At 42.7% G+C, this 26,136-nt stretch overlaps 1 protein-coding gene across 29 annotated transcripts in view; it reads right to left on the bottom strand.

Annotated features, from left to right (window-relative positions):
- Positions 1-26,136, bottom strand: part of RBFOX1 (RNA binding fox-1 homolog 1) — a 2,204,510-nt gene that overhangs the window by 925,133 nt on the left and 1,253,241 nt on the right. For all 29 annotated transcript variants that reach the window (XR_014236073.1, XR_014236074.1, XM_082362282.1 and 26 more), the window contains one exon: positions 9,167-9,214. Coding sequence is in view for 26 of the 29 variants with exons in the window: in XM_082362255.1 (XP_082218381.1) it covers positions 9,167-9,214 (48 nt within the window). In the remaining 3 variants the exon portion in view is untranslated. The remainder of the gene's footprint in view (positions 1-9,166; positions 9,215-26,136) is intronic.

Below are 26,136 nucleotides of genomic sequence, written 5' to 3'. Positions count from 1 at the left end.
TGAACAAAAATGCTCATCTTGAAGGGTGGCATGTTTCTCTGGATGGCAGAGAGAGTTTTTAAAACATCATTTCTTTCAGGCGAACACAGTTCAGGTTTTGGTTTTGCCTCTCAGTGGAGTTTTGCCTGTATCCCAAATATTTGGATTTGTGCTTTGGCTGATGTCATTTTAAACGTCTTAACTAAGCAGAGATTTTTAATGAAAAACATCTGTTTGGAATTTTATTTCTTGAAATTTAAAACATATTTTGTGCACAAACGGCATTCATGTTAGGTGTATCTCCTCGTTTTTACCAGTCAGCTTAACTGGGGTAACTGAGGATGGAGGCTGCGTTGGTCGACATGAAGCTCCTCTTCCCTCAGATTTAGGGCTCTAAGTGACGGTCTGAAAGTCCTCCCCAAATAAATACTGGAGTCAGATTTCAGGCTCCGGAGGATTTCTTGACAGCCACCTAACTCTGCCATTTTGCGGGGAGGCTCTTTTCCAGAGTTGATTTCCATCCCCTTCTCTCTGAGGTTCTGAACACACAATTCCAGACACTGGGATATATCATCCCTACTCTTGGCTAGTCCCCAAGTTTAAGTAAAACTGATGTTGGTGGGCTGCACATGTGGCTCTCCCTTCTGTTTCCCAGCAGACAGCAAGGATAAAGCAGGGTCTACTTGTAGTGGACACACCAAGTCTCACCCAGATCTTGGCCACAAATCCATGCTGAGCAGAGAAGCTGAGTCAAGTCCATAGACATAAGTGGCTCTGCCTGTGCTAAATGGCACCATTCTCTGGCTGGAGATGGTAGGAGCAAGAGTGAGCGCCCAACACACCCAAACCACAGGTTGGCGAGTGGCTGTGAACTCATTTGGAATGAGAGCCTCACCCTATAGGAATGAGGGTTCATAATCTGCAGAGGAGTCACAGTCTTGAGGAATTTGCATGAGATGTAGAGTGTGGCACAAGAGAAAAGCCAAGCAGCACAGGTCAAGTCTTTGCTGGTGTTAGAAGGCTCTGCCCTACTCCACTGTCAGAGACAGTGGGGCCAGGGTGACCCACCGGCGGTCTTAGTGGTCAAGCATAAGCTATGAGCAAGTAGACCCCATAACGTAATGGCACTGTCTCTCTGCATCTGGTCATTTCACATCACCAGATCCCATTCCAGATAAAATAATATCATTCTAGGATAAAGGACAAACTTTCCCCATGCTTATAAGGCTTCAGATGACCTGGCCCTTGCCTGCTTTCTAGCCTCATCTCAAGCCACTAACCTCTATTCAGTTCCCGAGTCCTGCCATGCCTCTTCCTCCGAACTTCCATCTCTGTACCCCACCCAGGAGTCTCTACCCCTGGTCCCCCTTCAATTGCAACTCAAATAGCATTCTTCGGGGATGCTTTAAGTTTCATTTCCACAGCTTTGGGGAATCTTGGAGCATCTTCCCATGTAATGCATACACACAAGCAGCCTTCAAAAAGGACATTTGGAGCAGAAGAGAAATCCAATCTCCAGACGCATTCTGTGAGTCTCGCCAAATGGTGCTCACTGCAGCAGGCTTTGCCCCGGTCTGCCTTGAGGATCTCATTTCGGTCTTTAATGAGAAACTCTTCCATGAATGCTTCCCATTCCGGGAGAGCCCCTCTGGATAAGGAGCGTGGCTTCTCCTCTGTCTTTGTTCTGCCTGTCAGAGCCCAGAGGACTAATCCACTCCCATCCCCACAGCAAGAGAGCGACGCTAATAGAAAACCAACCCTGGTGACTGTTTTGTGCTCATTTTCAACCTCACTGGCATCTAAGCCTCTGAAATCCAGGAGATTAATTTATTGTCCATGTTGATCAACTCCCTTACTCCTCACAGCAGCCAGCTGAACATAGAGACTTAAGCTGAGCGTCTCCAACACATTCCTGGATGAAGTTATCCATGACCCGTGGTCAGAATCACCAAACCACGTGGGTAGGGCTGATTCACTCTCTAGCAAACCCAGACCTTCCTCTTCACCTCCTGTGTGGCTCTTGTTCCTGTGCCCTCTTGTCTGCACTCCGGCCTGGACCCCCAATTTCATCCTTGCCCCCTTCTGGTAACCCCTGCAGGCGAGTAGAGTTTGAAACGTCTCAAAGGCAAACCCAAACATCTTCCCTGATTGCAAACCCACCACTAGAAGACAGTGTTTCCTAAACGTTAGTTATTTGCAATCTGTATGCACACTTTTTCTACATCCATCTGATTTTCATTAAATTAACTCAATTGTTTTGTCCTTAATAGACTTAAGATTACTTTTCAAAATCATGAGTAGAATTTTTCAAAAGAAAATAGTTTATTGATATGAAAGGACAGAGCAATATCCTTTATCATATAAAGAATGTAACCCTCATTCAAAAGTAAAACAATGTTACTAAATTATAGCTAGATATTAGAATTGTTTGTCAAGGGTCCTGGGTCTTTTGGTTAAAAAGGTAGATGAGCAAATGTGCCAGACCTTTGGGTTTGTTACAGAAACAAAACAAAAGAAAACAAAACAAAAAACAACCAAATTATGTCTCCTTGATGTAATCCCAAGGTCTGAAAAATGATTGACAAGAGAATAACTGCATCACTTCTTCACTAGGTGATTTGATCTGCAGATACCTCATCCATCATCTGAAATCTTAGTCTCATCCTTGGGCAGTGCTGGACCATAGGAAACATGATCCTCCTTCATCAAACATCTTTAAAAGGAGGGCACCTGGCTGGCCACCCAGCCCCATTATTTTTCAGAGTCCTGGCTGATATCACCTTGTTCTAACCAAAGCCTTCATCTCCCCTGCGTCCCTGCACTCCACCAGGGCCAGTCTCTGGTTCCAGCTCTGTGCTCCATCCCCATTCTCTCCCTCCTCCCTCACTGACTCCCACTGTGGCTGACTTAGTCACCCAAAGTTTCAAATGCCTCCTTGGTTCCATATCATTCTGGCCTCATCCAGCAAGGACCTGCCCTCCCTTACTCTCTCTTCCACTCGGAGGGAGACTGATACAAAACCCCAGTCCATCGGTGTGGCAAACAACCCCCTCCATAACCTTCTCTGCGCCAGTCGCCCCTTGGCCACTCTTGGACATGCACGCTGGACCTTGATCTCTCCTAAACGTGCCGCGTTCTTTCCCACCTCTGTGTCTTCGCCTATGCTGTTCCCTCTGCCAAGAGAGCCTTCAACAGACACCGCCCCTGGGATTACGCACACAAGACCTCTTCCTAATCCACTGAGACTTGGCTTGTACATTTCAAGCCTGCAAGTCTCTTGGCTCTTTTCTGCATACGTGTTTTACTTGGTTTGCACAGTGTTTTTAAAATAAGTAGTTTTATATGAAATCCAGATTTCCAGATTGGCTTAGAAAACGGCAGCACTGACCCTACACTCCACGTGGCAACAGGCGCTGTACAGAAGCCCCTGCCTGTGGGGCCACTGCTCTTGAGTTCAAGGCTGCCGCGACATTTCGTATTACCCTACAATCATCCTCTGTCTCCCTTCACTAATTTATGAGTCCTGCCTGGACCCGGCAGCTAGGTGACTTTGTTATTTCCTGACTTAGGCCAAGCATCTCTTCTTCTGTAAAAATATTCTCAAAGCCTACTAGGTCCCATTGGTTGCCCATTTCTCTGAGCCCCCATAACACTTTCCGGGGGACTCATTTTTTTAAAGGAATTTGATTATAAATAACATGGAATGCCTGTGGCCGTGGGCCCTAGCAAAAACAAAAATAAAGGTAGCTGCAGTTGATTGAGTTCTTGTTTTGTGCCAGGCACTATATACATTGCTTTGTAGTATTATCTTGTCAATTCCTCAAATCAACATTTCAAGTGGATTTTATTATGTCCAATTTACAGATGGGCAAATAGACACGGACTTGAGGTAAGAAAGCCTCTCGAGGTCACAGAGCTGCTACGTGAGAGAACTCGGATTAAAGCCCAGGACTTCCTGGCTCCAGAGCCTATGGTTTTAACAATTGCACTCTGTAAACTCCTGTGTTTTGAGCACGTAATTTCTAATCTACACATAGAAGCTGCTAGAAATGCAAAAGCCAGGAACCGAACTGGGTCCGTTGAAAACTGAAGCCAGAACTGCATCCTGGTGCCACTGTCACTTGTCCTCAAGACCAGAAAAAGTCCTGGCAGCCCCACTGCCAGGTGCCAGCGGCTCTCCGGAAGGTCAGGCTTGACAAGGCTCTGATAAATCTCCACTGTGAGCCAGCTAGAGCTAAAACATGGGGGCTGAAAGGATGCCCCAGACTCAAAACTAAACTATTTACTTGGCAATGGGTGAAGTTACCAGCCCAGGTACAAATTCATCAGTTGGAAAGGGCGATTCTCATATTCTACACATTTGATTCTCTTTGTGTGTGTGCGTGTGTGTGTGTGTGCGTGTGTGTGTGTGTAAGGCAGTAGAGCCTCAGGGCTAAGAACACAGTTTCCAAAATAAGAATCTCTGAGTTTAAACCCTAGCCTATGATGCACCTTGAGTGATCTTGGGCAAATCACTTAACACCTCTGACCTTCCGTTTATTCACCTGTGTAACGGGGATAATGATGGTGCTTCGCACAGTAGCTGCTGTTAAGTATCCAGAGGTACTTGAGAATGCCTGGTCCAGAGTAAGGATTGCAACAGGAAAAGTTCCAGACTCCTAGTGTTCACCACGGCACCACAACATCGCCAATCACGAGCACAGCTTCACTCAGACCCAATCTGAAAGGCTCCTTAACTTTGAAAACCGCTCAAACGCCTTCCATGCAATTTTATAGTGGATGGGAAACTGTTTAGCCGCACCAGGCCAGGCGGTAAGTGAGAAGAGGAAGCCCTGTCTGTGTTTATAGCCTTTGACACATGGGCTCTCATTTCCTCTGACAGATTCTCCCCCTGACTGATCCATCAGCCTCTGTTCTCATCACCTGAGTCGCGGTCTTCATAATAGTGTTGAAATTCAATGGATTTTACACCACAAATAAAAATGAACTTAAATGCCTCTGTTTTCCGCCAGCAACACGGGTCATGTAAATGTCACATGCAGGAGGTTTTTCAGGGCCGTGCAGCTGCCCCAAGGGACGGGTTACCTCACATCACCTTTGCTAAATCTGCATTAGCTCCGTGGCCTTGGCCTGTGGGAGGAAACCACCTGAGCTCTGCTTCCCACTTAAGGGGGAAAAACGCTACCGGCCTTTCAGATCTCCCTGTGACATCCTCTGGGTGATTTTAGGAAACAGGCAGGAAGCCATCCAAGTGCAGGTCCAGTCACAGGGGCACTGCTCATTGCTGGGCTTGGAAGCAAAAGAGAAGTGTAAAATGAAACCACACTCTGGTACACACCATGAATCCCTCTATAAACAACCGGGCAACGTTCTCCAAAAGACAATGAGCTTACTGTCTGCCGATGGAAAAGAGGCATCTAGGATACAGAAAAACAGAGAAATGGAGAGCAAAAAAAAAAAAAGATTCTCTCCTTCTGTCAACAGTCTCAGATGGAGTACAGACGGTGCACAGACCAGGAAGAGTGATTTTATGGCTCTTCATTAAGATGAGGGCTCTCTCCACCGCTTGAAATTCACCGTTTATCTCCCATCGTTATATCTCGTCTAGGATTCAATGGGAAAATGACTCATCTCAAGGTAAATGGCCCTACCGAGTGGAAGAGAATGGATGAGGCTTGAAATTGGACGGGTCTGGTGGGGAGGGACCCTATTAGACCCTATAGAAAACTTGAGATCTTGTGTTTTCTAAAATTCTTCTATCGAGAAGATACTCCAAAATATTTCAGAAGAAGGTACGGATGTAAGCACACAAATATATCCCTATGTGCAGAATATAGTGAAGAGAGGTAGCCAAGGCGGAAGGGAGGTGAAAGAAAAAGGAGAAAAGGAAAAAGAAAGTAATTCTTGGGAAGCCATCTAGTCTAATAGGTATCACATTAAGCTTTCTTAACTAAAGGAAAGTGAGCTTTAAAGAAAACACTGCTGGTTCTCCTTCAGAGCACTCAGCATTTCGTAAAAATCCACACGGGCCAAGGGGCTGCCTCTTCAGAGGCAGGTTGACTTATTATTTTGGCACCTCTGTCATTTCCTGTCACTTCAATTCCACTTTATCAAATTACTGATTTGGCCAGAAGCATTCGGAATGAATGGAGAGGGACACACACACATACACGCAGGAGCGAGTGTCATCACTTCAATGGTGCAATTTCATAATTATACGTCAGGGTGACAGAAGTACCAGAACTGCATCCCAGACCCTGGATGAAGATCGCTCCGGCTGTCTGCCCACGTGACCTCACGCCACATCACTGTCCGGAGGGGTGACACTGGCACTCCTCTGCTGAGGGTGGAGGCTACTGGCCCTCCGGGATGATTAGCTTGCATCCTGACTTTCCCAGAGACAGGACGCTGATATTCAGAGCCACCTCCAACACCTCACCCCACCTCCAACCACATTAGGAGATCCAGAGGAGGGAGAGCCCCGATGTGAGAATCCCAAAAATAAAACTTAAGAAAACCATCAGAACAGAACTCAGAGGAAGCAAAGTCCTTCTCTTGAACACAGGGAATAAAAACCGTTAGAGTGTAAGACAGCAAAAATGGAAGTAGGCATTGTGGTGGTTTGTGTTGCTAGGAGTCACCCCCAGTTAAAGACAGTGAAAGGGTCAGTGAAACAGAGCAGGACCCTATGGTCCCTCCCCCACCCCACGTCCTCCACCTGCCTTTTGTCTATAGAACAACTTTAGTCAAAGAATCAGTTCCATCAGAGAAGTGAGAAAACGCAGAAGCAAAGGAAAACAGTCAAGCAAGACCAAATCATAGTAGTTTAGTCATTAAGCAAAGTCAAGGACCCTTAGTTCCTCCTCAAGGGCTGTAGATAATACCCTGAGCCGTATCCTGTGAGCTGTCTTATAGATACCAAAACCCCACCAGGTGCAGAAGTTAACTACATGATGACGAGACTGCAGCCGTGACATAAGCTGCCACAATTCCCAGAACTGGCCTCAAGGAAATGGGAACAAACCGACCCGGGAACTGAAGACTAACTGCACTTAGCACAATCCAGATGACGTTGGTCAGACCAGCGCAGGACCAGTTTCAAGAGGACTGTCAGAGCTGACTGTGCTCTTTCTGCCTGTAGCCCCTCCCTCCGCCTGTGCACCCCAGAAGCTTGCCTTGAAAAGCTCTTGCCCACTGATTGCTGGCAAGGGGCAGGGGGGCAGAACTGGCCTTTGGACCTGAGTCCACCCCCCACTACTCACCCCTCTGGTTGCCAGCCTCTGAAACAAAGCAAACTCTCCTTTCTACCAACCTTTCTTCTTTATTGGCTTTAGAATGGCAAGCAGCCGGGCCCCTCTTTCGGTAACCATCAGTCATGTGTAGTCAAGGCTGGAAGACAACAGGACAGCCCTCCAGATATGAGGCTCCATTTCAAGTGTCTGACTCAACCCAACAGTCTGTGACAAAGCACAGAAATGCATATGTGTGTGTATGAGTCTCTGTCTGTGTTAGTCTTTTCTGAGAACAGCTGAAGTTATGTACAGAATGACCACCTATGATTTCTTCCCACGAGTCATCACCAGAGGGCATCCATAGTCTTGGGGGGGGGTCCTTATCGTCATGATACATGAACCAAAGGCAGTTTGGATAGTATTATGGTGGAACGGAGCTGTGTGGCTGGCTGGCATTGCCCAGAGGTTATCCTGGTCGTTCACTTATGTGTTGGTGACAGAACTGATGTTGCTTTAACAGTCCTCCTGGTATCTTTCAAACACTACTGGCAAAGAAAGTAAAACAAAACAAACAAACCAAAAAACTAGACAGAGACATGCTTGAGAATTTCATTAAAATCCAAGGGAAGTGGAAGTGAAGACATCCTGAACTTTGGAAGCAGGGCAGAGAACATGCTCTCACTGGGACGTGGTGAGCAGAGTTACTGGGAAGAGATTTAAAAAGACTGGAGGCACCTCTTCAGCCTAAATTCCATTTCTCCAACTCACAAAATGCACGTGTGCAGGGATATCAGCACATCAACACGCAGCGAATGTAAATATGAATTGAAACACCTTTTCTGCAAACTAGACACACAACCGGAACTAAGTTAAGATCAGGCGGCTCGAATTTAAGCCACTGTATCATTATTCCCTTCAAAGTGAGGAGATTAAGGCTCCTTAAAATAATGTGTGGCAACTGTCTTCTATTTAAAAGCAAATTTTGTTTTGAGAAGTCCTCACCACCTTATTAATCAGCGGATGACCAAGCTATCACAAAATCAAGGCTGAAAAACCTCTGCTTGAAATAATAACTGCCTTCGATAATAATGGTACAGTTGCAGAGAGGAACATCTTTCAGAATTGTGGAACGGTGTCAAAAGTAGCCAGGAGATATGTACCCTCAATTCAGTTATTTGACCTTTTTTTATCCAAGGCTTTAAAGGTAAAATTTGATCTGCTCGGATGCGCTCTACCACGGAAACTTCCGTGAATTCTCGTCAGTAAAAGGAGAACGAAAATATTAAAGTGAAGAACAATTGTCTAGCAGTTGCATTTCCTGAGGGGGTCCACACCAAATGTAACAAGAAGATAAATAGGGGAAAACTTTAAAATATGCAGGAAACGACCTCTCTTTCCTGCCCGCCCCCCGCCCGGCAAAACATCATGTGAACAAATGTATATCATAGAAAGTCACTGCTCATGTGACTGCGTCATGATGGAAATCAGGACAGGTTCTTTATCAAGCCAAAGTGTATAGATCAGATAGATTTTTCAGGATACACCCTGAAAAGCCCAAGAGTATGTATTCTGTAATATATGCAATGTTCTATAATTCTATGTAGTATGTGGCATATTATATATAATAATCATCCAAAATATTCAACTAAAATGTGAAATGAGTTAAGGATAAACAAGCTATTTTCCTGAAAAGAAGCAAATGACTAAGGCAAAAATCAACACTAATTTTTTAACACAATTACATTTTGCCATCTTCATTGAAGTTATCAGGTCTAACACAGATTGCGAAGATAAAAAAAACAGACATTTTAAAATATGATTGTCTTCAAGTGATACCAGCACATGAATCACCTTTGCAAGCCGTCGTCCAGTAAGGCATGCCTTAAACAGCTGGGTTTAAAATCACAGAGTTCTCGTTTTGCTTGAAACCAAAAAGATGAAAAATATTGACTTACCTTTCTGTCCTCTATTTCCACACAGGTATTGCAGTCTACTTTGATATCCTGAGAGGAGGAGAAAAGAAAGAGAGAAAGGACGGGAGTCAGACTTATGGCCAGAGAATGTTCAGTGGTGTCGCTGAAACGCCCTTTAAAATAATAAAGCGCTCACGCTCTTAACGGCTGCTTCTCGAGCCATTGCTCTTTATAGCGCTTTTTAGAAGTATATGCTCTGGTGTTTGCGCTAGAGACATATGGATGTCATAACTAAGCTTTATTACATGCAGATGTGGGGTGAAGGCAGAAGCTGTGGATCAGAGGCCACAACAAAGAGAAGCTGATGGCTCATAAAATAATATGCCCCCAGACACCTTTGCTCACGTCAGCAGAGGCTGCCCTTAACTGGACTTAATTTCTCTCTCCCATTCCAGATCTGGGATAATCAAATCTATCTCCCTTCAACTCAAAGCCATCACTGTCTATTTTTTATCCTTCCCTCCATCCATCCATCCATCCGTCCATCTATCCATCCATCCATCCATCATCCATCCATTCATCCATATTTATCACGTACCTACTTTTTATTCAGTTTTTTCTTGTTGCTTTGGAATGTAAAGGTGAAAAAAACAAACAAACAAAAAAGATGGTTTCAACCCTCAAGGAACTCCCCAGTTAGACAACATAGCAGATACACACACAAGCAATTGTGATATTTGTTTATTCATTCAAAAGACAGGCGTTCAGCACCTATTGCTTGCCAAGTCTTGCTCGAGGCATGGAAGACCCAACATACAAAACACAGGAAGGTCCTGCCCTGGTGATGCTTACATTTCGCTAGAAAAGGCAAACAGTAGAAAAGAAACATCAATAAATGGTTGGTGTTTTAGAAGAGGAAGCTTACCATGAAGAAAAGTAAAGCAGGAGAAGGGAAGGAGAAGGGAAATGCTGAGGGTAGAGAAGTAAGATTTTAAATTTAAAGAGAAGTGGCAACTGAGTAAAGGCTTGAAGGAAGTTAGGGGATGAGCGGTGAAGCCATCTGGCGAAAGAGCCTTTCAGCGCAAAGGTCCTGAGGGGAGATGTGTCAGACATGGTCAAACTAGAGGAAGGAGGCCTCTGTGGCTAGAGGGAGGGAAACAGTGGGAAGTGAGATCAAAGGAGGACATTGGTTTTCATTCTGAGAGCACTGAGGAACCACTGAGTCACTTTTGTTCTTATTGTGCAAAAATACACATAACATAACATTTAGTATTCTAACCATTTCAAAGTGTACAGTTCAGAGGCATTAAGTACATTCACACTGTTGTGCAATCACCACCAACATCCATCTCGAGAACTTTTCCATCTTCCCAAACAGAAACTCCATAACCGTTAGACAATAACTCCCATTCCCCCAGCCCCCCGCTCCTGGTAACCACCTTTCTACTTTCTGTCTCTATGAATCTGACGGCTCTCAGTACCTCATTACATCAGTCTACCAGGGCTACCATAACAAGGTATCAAAGACAGGGTAGTTTAAACAATGGAAATTTATTTTCTCACAATTCTGGAGGCTGGAAGTCCAAAATCAAGATGCTCTCAGGGTTGGTTTCTGGTGAGATCTCTCTTGCAGGTTTGTAGATGGCCACCTTCTCACTGTTCCCTGTGTGTGCAGGGAGAGCTCTCTTCTTATAAGGGCACCAGTCCTATTGGATTAGGGCCTCACCCTTATGACCTTATTTAACCTTAATTACCTCTTTAAAGGCCCTATATCAAAATGCAGTCACATTGGAGGTTAGGGTTTCAACATATGAATTTGGGGGTGAGGCACAATTCAGTCTTTAATACTGATATGAGAAAAACCATATAGTATTCACTCTTTTGTGTTTTATTTCGTTTAGCATAATGTCTCTACCCAAGGTTCATCCATGTAGTAGCATGTGTCAGGACTTCTTTCGTTTTTGAGGCTGGATAATATTTCACTGTATGGAGAGACCACATTTTGTCCATCCACTCATCTGTGGGTAGTCGTTTGGTTGTTTCCACATTTTGGCTACTGTGAATAGTGCTGCTATGAACATGGGTGGACACATACCTGTTCAAGTCCCTGCTTTCAATTCTTTTGTATATACACCCAGAAGCTGAATTGCTGAATCATATGGCATTCTAGGCTTAAGTCTTTGAGGAACCACCATACTGTTTTCCACAGTGGCTGCACCATTTTACACTCCCACAGGCAATGCACAAGGGATCCAGTTTCTCCACATCCTCACCCACACTTTGTTGTTTTCACTCGGGGGTTGCGAAGAGAGAACAGGTATTAGCTGACTTTTGTTTTTAACAGAATAGACAGTTGAGGGCCAAAAGTGCAAGTGGGGAGACCAGTCTGGGGTCTCCTGCAGGAGTTCAGGTCAAAGATGATGGTGGCTGGCAGAGGAGGTGGTGAGACGTGGTCAGAGTGCGGACAGCACAATAGATGTTCTGAAAGACTGGATGTTGGACGTGAGGGAAAGATTGGGGTCAAGGACCATTCCAAGGTGTCTGGCCTGAGGATGCTAGCAAAGGAGGGGGGGATTATGGGTGTGGCAGGATGGTATAGGGGTCTGCAAACAATAGTGGCTCCATTTTGCGTAAGTTAAGTCTATAGAAATGTTTATTCTCTCACCATTGGGTTGGGTTTACTCTGCTGATGCATCATGAGGACAGTGTGGATATAAGTGTAAGGCCATCCCCACAGTGATTATCAAGCACAGCAAATTCTAGGTCCACGTTAATCAAGAGTGGAACATAACGAGACAATGTCATAAGACGACGTTTTTGTTTTCTATGTAACAGACTGTTTTGCTACCAGCAAAGTGGGATTGAACCCGTGAGCAGTAACTGCAGGTCCCTTTGGTGCCAGGAACTCTGTGGGGCATTTTTCACACCTGTCCCTAAATTACTCCAAACCAAACAAGGTTAGGATTATCTAGTGTTTTATCTTTTTTTTTTTTAAAGTGTAATTGATTTACAATATTATATCAGTTTCAGGTATACAGCATAGTGATTCAGGATTTTTTACAGCTTATACTCCATTAAAAGTTATTACAAGATAATGGCTATAATTCCCTGGGCTGTACAATATATCCTTGTTGCCTATGTATTTTATACATGGTAGTTTGTGTCTCTTAATCTCATATCCCTAATTTGTCCCTCCACCTTCCCTCTCCCCTTCAGTTATCATTGGTTTGTTTTCTATATCTGTGAGTCTGTTTCTGTTTTGCATGTACATTTATTTGTATTATTTTTTAGATTCCACATATGCATGATATGATACAGTATTTGTCTTTCTCTGTCTGATTTATTTCACTAAGCATGATTTTCTCTAAGTCCATCCATGTTGTTGCAAATGGCATTATCTCATTCTTTTTTATGGCTGAGTAATATTCCATTGTATATATATATGTACCACATATTCTTTATCCATTCATCTGCTGATGGACACTTAGGTTGCTCCCATGTTGTGGCTATTATAAATAGTGCTGCTATGAACATTGGGGTGCATGTATCTTTTTGAATTAGTGTTTCTGGTTTTTTCTGGGTATATACCCAGGAGTGGAATTACTAGATCATATGATAGTTCTATTTTCCGTTTTGTGAGGACCCTCTATGCTGTTCTCCATAGTGGCTGCACCAACTTACATTCCCACCAACAGTGTAGAGGGTTCCTTCTTCTCCACATCCTCGCCAACATTTGTTATTTGTAGATTTTTTGATGATGGCCATTCTGACAGGTGTGAGCTGATAACTCACTGTGGGTCACACAGAGCTTAAATCTATACCTGGACGGGACACCTGACACCAGGCACTTTCTATCCTTTTCAGGTGATTTTATTTTATTTAAGTCAAGAGGGTTGGTCAGTCTGGATAGTTCAGGCCACATGTCTCAGCCTTTTCCTTGCTGTGGAAATGGAGAATCATCTAATGCAAGAATACCTAGAAAAGAAGTGCAGCTGTGGTTCTCCAGGTGTGGTCCCCACACCAGCAGCAGCAGCATCACCTGTGTATTCTTGGGCCCCATCCCAGACCTAGTGAATCTGAATCTCTGGGGCGGGGACAGTTCAGTCCTGGCATCAGACTCCCTCTCCGAAAGTGCGGCTCTCCCATCTAATAGCTGGAGAGCCTTAGGCAAGTGACTTCACCTTTCAAAGCCTCGGTTCCCTCATCTGTAACATCGAGGCAATATGAGAAACTGGCCCTTCAAAGCGGGGTCTCCCCCACCAGCAACCAGGGTATCACTCGGGAGCTTGTTAAATGCAGCATCTCAGGCCCCACCCCAGAGATCCTGAATCAGAACCCACATTTTAATAAGTGTTATGGATAGAATGTTCATGTCCCCCAAACGCATAGGTTGAAGCTCTTAAACCCAAGGTTTGGAGATGGGCCTCTAAAAATGTAATTAAGGTTAAATGAGGTCATAAGGAGGGGACCCTGATCTGATAGGATTAGTACCCTTATAAGAAGGGACACCAGAGAGTTTGTCTGATCTCTCTACACCCATGCACCAAGAAAAGGCCACATGTGGACTCAGAGAGAAGGTGCTGTCTGTTAGTCAGGAAGAGAGTGCTTACCAGAACTCGACCGTGCTACCACCCTGATCTTAGATTTCCAGCCTCCAAAACTGGGAGAAAATAAATTTCAGTTGTTTAAGCCCCAGTCTGCAGTATTCCGCTATGGCAGCCCCAGCAGATTAAGACCAGTTCCCGGATGACCGCAAGGCACAGTCGTAGGACTCAGGGTCATGATTTTCTCGCTCAAACTCCTAATTAATGGCTGCGATCTCTGATTGACCTTTGCACATGGAGACAGCGAAGTGTCCCTACCACTTACACAGAACTCTTTGAATTCGTCCTCTAAAGAACATGAAGAGAAAGTAGAGATTAATTCGGTATGGGAGTGATGAAAGCGTGGATTGTTTTAAAGCTAGGAGATGCCATCTAGAAACAAGGTAGGAAAAAGCAGTTTCCTGTCTGTTTGATGCTATTCCGACCAGGGGAAGCACGCATTTTCTTTCCTTCCTTGAGTGAAAATATGTTGAGTTTGCAAGGATGAGTCCAGATCTGATTTTGACTTACCCACGCAGAAATGGCAGGTGTTAATCAACTAACGAACGAATCAATAAACCCAAGGCAGGTTTTTGTTTTTTAATCTGCCACCGAGGACCCACGCAAGGGGCAGGAAAAACCCATCTGGCAGGATCCAAGCTCTTGCCATTTCCCGAAGATTATTCAATTTATTCTTGTCAGGACTAATTTCCTAAACCCACGCTGGATTTTTTATTTAGGTGATACTGTTGGTTTGTCATCTGCTGCAGAATGACTCGGCAGGCACCCCAGGGGACACGCACTTGCTTCTGAACAATGTTGGACTCAAATTGGAAAAATGTCACTTTGGCAGGAACAAATTATTGTTCGGATCACTCCACGGAGAGCGGGTGTCTGCAGCTGGGCTCCGACCTGACCTTTTCCAAACCAGAGGAGTCGAGTAAGTACTTCGCTTGATGACTTCGCTTGGAGAACAGCTCAACTACTTAAGTGTTAAGTATGAATTTGGAGTCCTGGACTCATCACCAAGCAATCAATTTCCTTAGAGGAGTCAGCCATGCTCCTTTCTGTAGCTGGAAAACCCTGAACAGTGACTGACTGCCAAAGTACATGGAAACCCACACATGCTATGGAGTAATGCTGCTTGGGTCCATATTACTGGGCTCTACCAGCGGTGCCTCAGCTTCTCCATCTGTAAAATAAAGGTAATAATAATAACAGCTGCCTCGTTTGTTGTGAGGCATACCGACAAGGGTCTTAGCTTACGCCAAGCCATCGAGAAACGTTAGCTATCGTTGATGGCATCCCCCAAAAGTCTCTGGGAGACCCAGTTCTGAGTGGAGTACTGAGAACTTTAAAAACAGTTCTATTTTTTAAGTTTTCTCTCCCAAGGCTTCTGACATCTCTCTCTGGCTTTTAGACATCAAAGCACGTGCGTGTCTGTTCTTTTCAGAAGCTGTTTCATCTCCCAAGAGACATTTCTTTTCTTCTGCGCTTTGTGTGTTGGTTCTTTCTGATGATTTTTATAGGTCAGGGTTATTTCTGCCCACAATGCAGGGGCACCATCATCCTGGATCGTGGATCTGCATCATTCATAGCTCTGAAGAAGCCCAGAAGGTAAAGGTCCCCATGAACAGGTGGAGAGAAATGTCCACCAATGAGATTCCGGAGGCCTCTGAAGATTTAGAAGCTAGGAGCCTGTAATGGGTTGAATAGTTTCCCCCAAAAGATATGCCCATGTCCTAACCACTGGAACCTGAGAATGGGACATTATTTGGAAATAGCATCTTTGAGGAGGTAATTAACGATCTTGAGATGAGATTGTCCTGGATTATCTGTATGGGTCCTAAATCCAATGACAAGCGCCCTTTTAAGAGACAGAGATGGGACTACCCTGGTGGTCCAGTGGTTGAGACTTCGCCTTCCAATGCAGGGGGTACCAGTTTGATCCCTGGTCAGGGAGCTAGGATCCCACATGCCTCGCCGCCAAAAGACCAAAACATAAAACAGAAGCAATATTGTAACAAATTCAATAAAGACTTAAAAAAAGAAATGGTCCACATCAAAAAAATCTTAAAAGAAAAAAGACAGAGAGATGAGAAGCCCATGTAAAGACAGAGGCAGAGACGGGAGTGACGCAGCCACAAGCCTGGAGCCCCCAGAAGCTGGAAGAGGTAGGAGGGATCCTCCCCTAGAGCCTTCTGAGGGAGCACGGCCCTGCTGACAACAGCCCTGCTGTTACGCCCATGGTCCCTTGTGTTTTCAGAGGACAGTCCCTGGAACTGTCCTAAAATTAATGATTTTAGTTACCAATCCTGGAAGGGCAAAGGAAAGAAAAGATCAGGGTCCTGATGTTTGATGTAAGAGTTAAGTAAGACTAATATATTTTTGACATGCCACTGTTCTCTTGGACTCAGATACTCACAAAGTCCCAGAGTGCTTTCAAGGGGAATACCTGCAGCTTAAGTCATCTCTTGGGAGCTGGGGGAAACGCAGCCAAAGTTTCACCTAACAAGTCCAAGTAGGGCTTATGATCAACTACTCTTACTGAGGGAAGAAATCCAAGTGTTTTGAGCTTCCTTTTCAAACCGAAAATAAACACTCCGGTGAGACAGTTTATAACATTAAGAAACAGTACATTTCGTCATCACACTCCAAAAAAGAACTCAAAAGCGCATTTTAAATTCTTAATCAATGTTATGCGGGGTGGGGGGAGGAAGAATAATTTCCGCTCTACCTTCCTAGGTTCTTGGCTGAAACCCCCCTGTAATACAGACAGATAAGAAGAGGAAAAGAAATAGAAGTTTAATAACATGTTTGCCCCCTGTACACGCGGGAGATACCCAGGAAAACTAAGTAACTGCCAAAAATGGCCCATCCACCACGTCAAGTAGCGTCTCCAGCTAAAGATAAAAGATGCTGGGCGGGGGAGGCCCATCATGGGTGGTGACCAGGAAAAGCACAGTAAACAAGGGTATGGTTGGGATGCAGATTTAAGTCCTTGCCTTCTCCATGGATAAGAGTTTCTAGCGACTTGGAGCCCTCCTTCTCTACAGAGAGGGAGACACCTTTACAAATGGAGATTTTCCTTCTCAATGTAAATTTCCCTCACAAAAGGGCAACTTCTACTCTGTTTTCAGAGATTCTCCAGTATCCCTAGCCTCTCAAAAATAACCATCCCCCAACAATCCTTCTGTCAAAGAAGCATATTTTGGGGTGGCATATTCTGCTCCCCTTCCATTATAAATGGTTTCTCTTTTTTTTTTTAATACTTCACTTTTTAATTTTTTATTATTTTTTAAATTTTATTATTTTGTGTGTGTGTGTTAGTTTCTGCTTTATAACAAAGTGAATCAGCTATACATATACATATATCCCCATAGCTCTTCCCTCTTACAACTCCCTCCCTGCCACCCTCCCTATCCCACCCCTCTAGGTGGTCACAAAGCACCGAGCTGATATCCCTGTGCTATGCGGCTGCTTCCCACTAGCTATCGGTCTTACATTTGGTAGTGTATATATGTCTATGCCACTCTCTCACTTTGTCCCAGCTTACCCTTCCCCCTCCTCGTGTCCTCAAGTCCATTCTTTAGTAGGTCTGTATCTTTATTCCCGCCCTGCCCCTAGGTTCTTCATGACCTTTTTCTTTTTTTTTAGGATTCCATATATATGTGTTAGCATATGGTATTTGTTTTTCTCTTTCTGACTTACTTCACTCTGTATGACAGACTCTAGGTCCATCCACCTCACTACAAATAACTCAATTTCGTTTCTTTTTATGGCTGAGTAATATTCCACTGTATATATGTGCCACATCTTCTTTATCCATTCATCTGTCGATGGACACTTAGGTTGCTTCCATGTCCTGGCTATTGTAAATAGAGCTTCAATGAACATTGTGGTACATGACTCTTTTTGAATTATGGTTTTCTCAGGGTATATGCCCAGTAGTGGGATTGCTGGGTTGTATGGTAGTTCTATTTTTACTTTTTTAAGGGACCTCTGGTTTCCTTTTCAATAGCAATTTTTCTGATAGTTTGGACACTTATATTTCTTATTGTTCTGAGCATTACAATTATATTCTAATTTAAAAGAAGGCAACCAATATGAGTTTAGATTCTAGAATTTAGAACATTATCTGTGATTTATTGCATCCTGAGTCTTTAATTTTTTTGACCTTCACAAAGACTCAGACTCTGAAAATAACTACAAGCCATAAGGACCACTGGCCCAATGTTTCCATTTTGCAGATGAAAAAAACAAACAAACAGTATTTAAGCGAGAGAGAGGGTAGGGAATTGGCTTTGATAGTTAATGTTATAAGAGGGATTGAAATCCATCTAGTCTACCTGCTATGTATTTTAGGCTTTCCCCAATACCCTATATTGTCCTGGAATCTGAGTATTTAAATCAATGTTCTAAATTTAATTGCCTTATTTAAGGGTAATGATTCTGCCCCACTTTTTGAAAAGTTCAGTAACTGTGTACTCATGCAACCAGAGTTGGTGCAAATGTGACATCATGTGTGCCTTTCAGCTGAATTCTTCAGTCTGTGTCCACTCAACTCCAAGGACTAAGATTCAAATAAGGTCACTTGAGTACATGAAGACTAGTATACAAGGTCTGCACTGACATATTTCACCCACTTGATAACGTCTTCATTCACAAATTTGCTCAGCCCCTGCAATACCAAATACGGCCAGCAGATGGTAGCAAATAACTATGAAAAATATCGAAAGCTCGAGGCAATATCTCAGAACATCCAATCATCGGGTCTGTAAACTTGAAATATCACAATCTTTCTGCTCCCTCAAAATTTGTCTCAAATGACTGTATGTTTTAATTAATAAGTCTTAATTACTTACGAGGAATGTGATCATTTGAAGAGACATTTTATTAGTATGTGTCTAAGGTTCAGCAGGACAGAGTTCCCTGTTTCCAGATACAGGATATTCTGAAAACACTAAGGTTTCAATCTAAACGTAAGGAAGGCTGAGAATTTAAGAGCTATTTCTCCTGAAATGATACAAATGGCAAAAAATGTATGTAAACTAACTAAAATCTCAACATAAATCCATTCAACCAAGAGAGTAGTCTAGTTGGCTAGGTCAGAAAGCAATGGTGCTAACTTTATAAATGTTTGGAGGAATTTTAAGGGGGGGGGATATTTTCCTTGGAGGCGGGGAGTAGCAGGAAAGACCACAAAACTGTTTTCCAACCCAGCTTTTATGCAAATAAAGATAACAGGGCATTCATCTTAGAATTTTTTACTTCTTTCTTTGAGAATTACACCCTCAGCCCCATGAATTATTTTGTTCTCTTCACGTCACGTTCTTTGCAGCCTGGTTATCAGGGGATGCGAGCAAGCTGGCAGCAGCCAGGGCTGCTGGCTCAGCACAATTAAATTTGATACTGAGGAAGGCAGCCCCCTCTCAGGTAGGAGCAATATGTCACAGAGGTGAGCTCAAACTAAGGGTCTGTTTGCAAATAAGAGCTTTGCATTGGCATCACAGCAGGAGTTTAATGAGAGCGCTTTTAATTAACTGTAAAAGTAATTACCCATATTAGATGGAAATCGCACTTGTTTTTACATGAGGTGAATAATTTCAGTGCAGCTTTTAAGAATAATACTTCTGGAGGAGCTGTCAGCTGCAAACTCTCAACAAGAATGCTTAAAAACAGTATCGAGAGGAACCAAGATGGCGGAGTAGAAGGACGTGCTCTCACTCCCTCTTGCGAGAACACCAGACTCACAACTAGCTGCTGGACAATCAACGACAGAAAGACACTGGAACTCACCAAAAAAGATACCCCACATCCAAAGACAAAGGAGAAGCCACAATGAGACAGTAGGAGGGGCGCAATCAGAGTAAAATCAAATCCCACAACTGCTGGGTGGGTGACTCACAGACTGGAGAACACTTATACTACAGAAGTCCACCCACTGGAGTGAAGGTTCTGAGCCCCACGTCAGGCTTCCCAACCTGAAGGTCCGGCAACGGCAGGAGGAATTCCTAGAGAATCAGACTTTGAAGCCTAGTGGGAATTGATTGCAGGACTTTGACAGTAGTGGGGGAAACAGAGACTCCACTTTTGAAGGGCACACACAAAGTAGTGTGCGCATCGGGACACAGGGGAAGGAGCAGTGACCCCAGGGGAGACTGAACCAGACTTACCTGCTAGTGTTGGAGGGTCTCCTGCAGAGGTGGGGGGTGGCTGTGGCTCACCCTGGGGACAAGGACACTGGCAGCAGAAGTTCTGGGAAGTACTCCTTGGCATGAGACCACCCACAGTCTGTCATTGGCCCCACCAAAGAGCCCAGGTAGGCTCCAGTACTGGGATGCCTCAGGCCAAAGAACCAACAGGGAGGGAACCCAGCCCCACCCATCAACAGTCAAGCGGATTAAACTTTTACTGAGCTCTGCCCACCAGAGGAACAGTCAGCTCTACCCACCACCAGTCCCTCCCATCAGGAAACTTACACAAGCCTCTTAGATAGCCTCATCCACCAGAGGGCAGACAGCGGAAGCAAGAAGAACTACAATCCTGCAGCCTGTGGAACAAAAACCACATTCACAGAACGACAGACAAGATGAAAAGGCAGAGGGCTATGTACCAGATGAAGGAACAAGATAAAACCCCAGAAAAACAACTAAATGAAGTGGAGATAGGCAACATTCCAGAAAAAGAATTCAGAATAATGATAGTGAAGATGATCCAGGACCTCAGAAAAAAAATGGAGGTAAAGATTGAGAAGATGCAAGAAATGTTTAACAAGGACTTAGAAGAATTAAAGAACAAACAAACAGAGATGAACAATACAATAGCTGAAATGAAAACTACACTAGAAGGAATCAATAGCAGAATAACTGAGGCAGAAGAACGGATAAGTGACCTGGAAGACAGAATGGTGGAATTCACTGCTGCGGAACAGAATAAAGAAGAAAGAATGAAAAGAAATGAAGACAGCCTAAGAGACCTCTGGGACAACATTAAACGCAACAACATTCGCATTTTAGGGGTCCCAGAAGGAGAAGAGAGAGAGAAAAGACCCGAGAAAAATATTTGAAGAGATTATAGTCAGAAACTTCCCTAACATGGGAAAGGAAAGAGCCACCCAAGTCCAGGAAGCACAGAGAGTCCCATACAGGATAAACCCAAGGAGAAACACACCGAGACACATAGTAATCAAACTGGCAAAAATTAAAGACAAAGAAAAATTATTGAAAGCAGCAAGGGAAAAACAACAAATAACATACAAGGGAACTCCTATAACGTTAACAGCTGATTTCTCAGCAGAAACTCTGTAAGCCAGAAGGGAGTGCCATGATATACTTAAAGTGATGAAAGGGGAGAACCTACAACCAAGATTACTCTACCCGGCAAGGATCTCATTCAGATTCGATGGAGAAATCAAAAGCTTTACAGACAACCAAAAGCTAAGAGAATTCAGCACCACCAAACCAGCTCTACAACAAATGCTAAAGGAACTTCTCTAAGTGGGAAATGCAAGAGAAGAAAAGGACCTACAAAAACAAACCCAAAACAATTAAGAAAGTGGTCATAGGAACATCCATATCGGTAATTACCTTAAACGTGAATGGATTAAATGCTCCAACCAAAAGACACAGGCTTGCTGAATGGATACAAAAACAAGACCCACATATATGCTGTCTACAACAGACCCACTTCAGACCTAGGGACACATACAGACTGAAAGTGAGGGGATGGAAAAAGATAGTCCATGCAAATGGAAATCAAAAGAAAGCTGGAGTAGCAATACTCATATCAGAAAAAATAGACTTCAAAATAAAGAATGTTACAAGAGACAACGAAGGACACTACATAATGATCAAGGGATCAATCCAAGAAGAAGATATAACAATTATAAATATATATGCACCCAACATAGGAGCACCTCAATACATAAGGCAACTGCTAACAGCTATAAAAGAGGAAATCGACAGTAACACAATAATAGTGGGGGACTTTAACACCTCACTTACACCAATGGACAGATCATCCAAAATGAAAATAAATAAGGAAACACAAGCTTTAAATGACACAATAGACCAGATAGATTTAATTGATATTTATAGGACATTCCATCCAAAAACAGCAGATTACACTTTCTTCTCAAGTGTGCACGGAACGTTCTCCAGGATAGATCACATCTTGAGTCACCAATCAAGCCTCAGTAAATTTAAGAAAATTGAAATCATATCAAGCATCTTTTCTGACCACAACGCTATGAGATTAGAAATCAATTACAAGGAAAAAACGTAAAAAACACAAACACATGGAGGCTAAACAATACGTTACTAAATAGCCAAGAGATCACTGAGGAAATCAAAGAGGAAATCAGAAAATACCTAGAGACAAATGACAATGAAAATACAATGATCCAAAACCTATGGGATGCAGCAAAAGCAGTTCTAAGAGGCAAGTTTACAGCTATACAAGCCTACCTCAAGAAAAAAGAAAAATCTCAAATAAACAATCTAACCTTACACCTAAAGGAACTAGAGAAAGAAGAACAAACAAAACCCAAAGTTAGCAGAAGGAAAAACATCATAAAGATCAGAGCAGAAATAAATGAAATAGAAACAAAGAAAACAATAGCAAAGATCAATAAAACTAAAAGCTGGTTCTTTGAGAAGATAAACAAAATTGATAAACCATTAGCCAGACTCATCAAGAAAAAGAGGGAGAGGACTCAAATCAATAAAATCAGAAATGAAAAAGGAGAAGTTACAACAGACACCGCAGAAATACAAAGCATCCTAAGAGACTACTACAAGCAACTTTATGCCAATAAAACGGACAACCTGGAAGAAATGGACAAATTCCTAGAAAGGTATAACTTTCCAAGACTGAACCAGGAAGAAATAGAAAATATGAACAGACCAATCACAAGTAATGAAATTGAAACTGTGATTTAAAATCTTCCAACAAACAAAAGTCCAAGACCAGACGGCTTCACAGGTGAATTCTATCAAACATTTAGAGAAGAGCTAACACCCATCCTTCTCAAACTCTTCCAAAAAATTGCAGAGGAAGGAACACTCCCAAACTCATTCTATGAGGCCACCATCACCCTGATACCAAAACCAGACAAAGATACTACAAAAAAATAAAATTACAGACCAATATCACTGATGAATATAGATGCAAAAATCCTCAACAAAATACCAGCAAACAGAATCCAACAGCACATTAAAAGGATCATACACCATGATCCAATGGGATTTATCCCAGGGATGCAAGGATTCTTCAATATATGCAAATCAATCAATGTGATACACCATATTAACAAATTGAAGTATAAAAACCATATGATCATCTCAATAGATGCAGAAAAAGCTTTTGACAAAATTCAACACCCATTTATGATAAAAACTCTCCAGAAAGTGGGCACAGAGGGAACCTACGTCAACATAATAAAGGCCATATATGACAAACCCACAGCAAACATCATTCTCAATGGTGAAAAACTGAAAGGATTTCCTCTAAGATCAGGAACAAGACAAGGATGTCCACTCTCACCACTATTATTCAACATAGTTTTGCAAGTCCTAGCCAAGGCAATCAGAGAAAAAAAAGAAATAAAAAGAATACAAATTGGAAAAGAAGAAGTAAAACTGTCACTGTTTGCAGATGACATGATACTATACTTAGAGAATCCTAAAAATGCCACCAGAAAACTACTAAAGCTAATCAATGAATTTGGTAAAGTTGCAGGATACAAAATTAATGCACAGAAATCTCTTGCATTCCTATAAACTAATGATGAAAAATCTGAAAGAGAAATTAAGGAAACACTCCCATTTACCATTGCAACAAAAAGAATAAAATGCCTAGGAAAAAACCTACCTAGGGAGACAAAAGACCTGTATGCAGAAAACTATACGACACTGATGAAAGAAGCTAAAGATGATACCAACAGATGGAGAGATATACCATGTTCTTGGATTGGAAGAATCAATATTGTGAAAATGACTATACTACCCAAAGCAATCTACAGATTCAATGCAATCCCTATCAAAGTACCAATGGCATTTTTTACGGAACTAGAACAAAAAATCTTAAAATTTGTATGGAGACACAAAAGACCCCGAATAGCCAAAGCAGTCTTGAGGGAAAAAAACGGAGTGGGAGGAGTCAGACTCCCTGACTTCAGACTATACTACAAAGCTACAGTAATCAGGACAATATGGTACTGGCACAAAAACAGAAACATAGATCAATGCAACAAGATAGAAAGCCCAGAGATAAACCCACGCACCTATGGTCAACTAATCTATGACAAAGGAAGCATGGATATACAATGGAGAAAAGACAGTCTCTTCAATAAGTGGTGCTGGGAAAACTGGACAGCTACATGTAAAAGAATGAAATTAGAACACTCCCTAACACCATACACAAAAATAAACTCAAAATGGATTCGAGACTTAAATGTAAGACCGGACACTATAAAATTCTTTGAGGAAAACATAGGAAGAACACTCTATGACATAAATCACAGCAAGATCTTTTTTGATCCACCTCCTAGAGTAATGGAAATAAAAACAAAAATAAACAAATGGGACCTAATGAAACTTAAAAGCTTTTGCACAGCAAAGGAAAACATAAAGAAGATGAAAAGACAACCCTCAGAACGGGAGAAAATATTTGCAAATGAATCAATGGACAAAGGATTAATCTCCAAAATATATAAACAGCTCATGCAGCTCAATATTTATAAAACAAACAATCCAATCCAAAAATGGACAGACCTAAATAGACATTTCTCCGAAGACGACATATAGATGGCCAAGAAGCACATGAAAAACTGCACAACATCACTAATTATTAGAGAAATGCAAATCAAAACTACAATGAGGTATCACCTCACACCAGTTAGAATGGGCATCATCAAAAATCTACAAACAATAAATGCTGGAGAGGGTGTGGAGAAAAGGGAACCCTCTTGCACTGTTGGTGGGAATGTAAATTGATACAGCCACTATGGAGAACAGTATGGCGGTTCCTTAAAAAACTAAAAATAGAATTACCATATGATCCAGCAATCCCACTACTGGGCATATACCCAGAGAAAACCGTAATTCAAAAAGACATATGCACCCCAATGTTCATTGCAGCACTATTTACAACAGCCAGGTCATGGAAGCAACCTATATGCCCATCGACAGACGAATGGATAAAGAAGTTGTGGTACATATATACAATGGAATATTACTCAGCCATAGAAAGGAACGAAATTGAGTCATTTGTTGAGACGTGGATGGATCTAGAGACTGTCATAGAGAGTGAAGTAAGTCAGAAAGAGAAAAACAAATATCGTATATTAACGCATGTATGTGGAACCTAGAAAAATGGTACAGATGAACCGGTTTGCAGGGCAGAAGTTGAGACACAGATGTAGAGAACAAACGTTTGGACACCAAGGGGGGGAAAGCTGTGGGGGAAGGGGCGGTGGCATGATGAATTGGACAATTGGGATTGACATGTGTACACTGATGTGTATAGAATTGATGACTAATAAGAACCTGCTGTATAAAAAAGTAAAATAAAATTCAAAAATTAAAAACAAAAACAAAACAGTATCGAGGAGAAAAATACCATCCCATGAAGCTCAGGATTTGTCACCTGCTATGCTGCTTCTCTTTGCATTTATAACAAGACCCAGCATCTAAGTACATCCTCTCTACAGCTGTATAGTCAGAGAGACACCCCGACAAAAGCTTCCACATCTTTTAAGGTTTCCAGGGAGTTTTCTTTTTTGACTTTTGGTTTTTAGCCCCCTGGATGATCCCCAGCTCTTCTGTGGATGGGCTTGTGTGAATAATGAAGGGACTCAGCCAAAACAGGCACTAAAGGGAAGATGAAGAAAGATAACAGGCCTGTGGGGTGTGCCTTCCATGAACTAAAGTGGATACTGTCCAAAGAACAAAATAGATTACTGAGGAGGAAGCAAGTGCAGGAGCTGCTAGCTTAGGCTCAAAGAGATCCCGGCGCCATTCACGGACTGCCATTGTACTTGGAAGTCCCAGGGCAGAACTTTGATGAGGATAGATGTCTGCATCACCAACACCAAAACAAAAAGGCAGGCACCCCCTCCCTGGATTTATAAATAGCACGAGAAAACGACAGAGGTCAACGTTAAGAGGGAATGAAGGTGAAACCAGACTCCTTGGGTAGGGAGCTGTGTTAAGATGCCATCCATCCTCTGGGCTCTGGAACTTCCCCTGACTTAGAAAAGAGTGGGCCCCCGAACTTCCTATTTGAACCACAGTGAAGCATAAACAGCTAGGATAGAGTTTGCAAATACAAAATTACTGGGTAATTATTTATATGTGGATAGGCACCTTCATTAAGGGAGTTGAGGATGCAATTATAAAATTGAAGTTTAGTGCACTCCAGTGAAGC

Source organism: Balaenoptera borealis (assembly GCF_965194805.1).
Source record: "Balaenoptera borealis genome assembly, chromosome: 16".
Lineage (NCBI taxonomy): Eukaryota > Metazoa > Chordata > Mammalia > Artiodactyla > Balaenopteridae > Balaenoptera > Balaenoptera borealis.
Note: the sequence above shows the minus strand (reverse complement) of the source record. Positions and strands in the feature narration are given on the sequence as shown.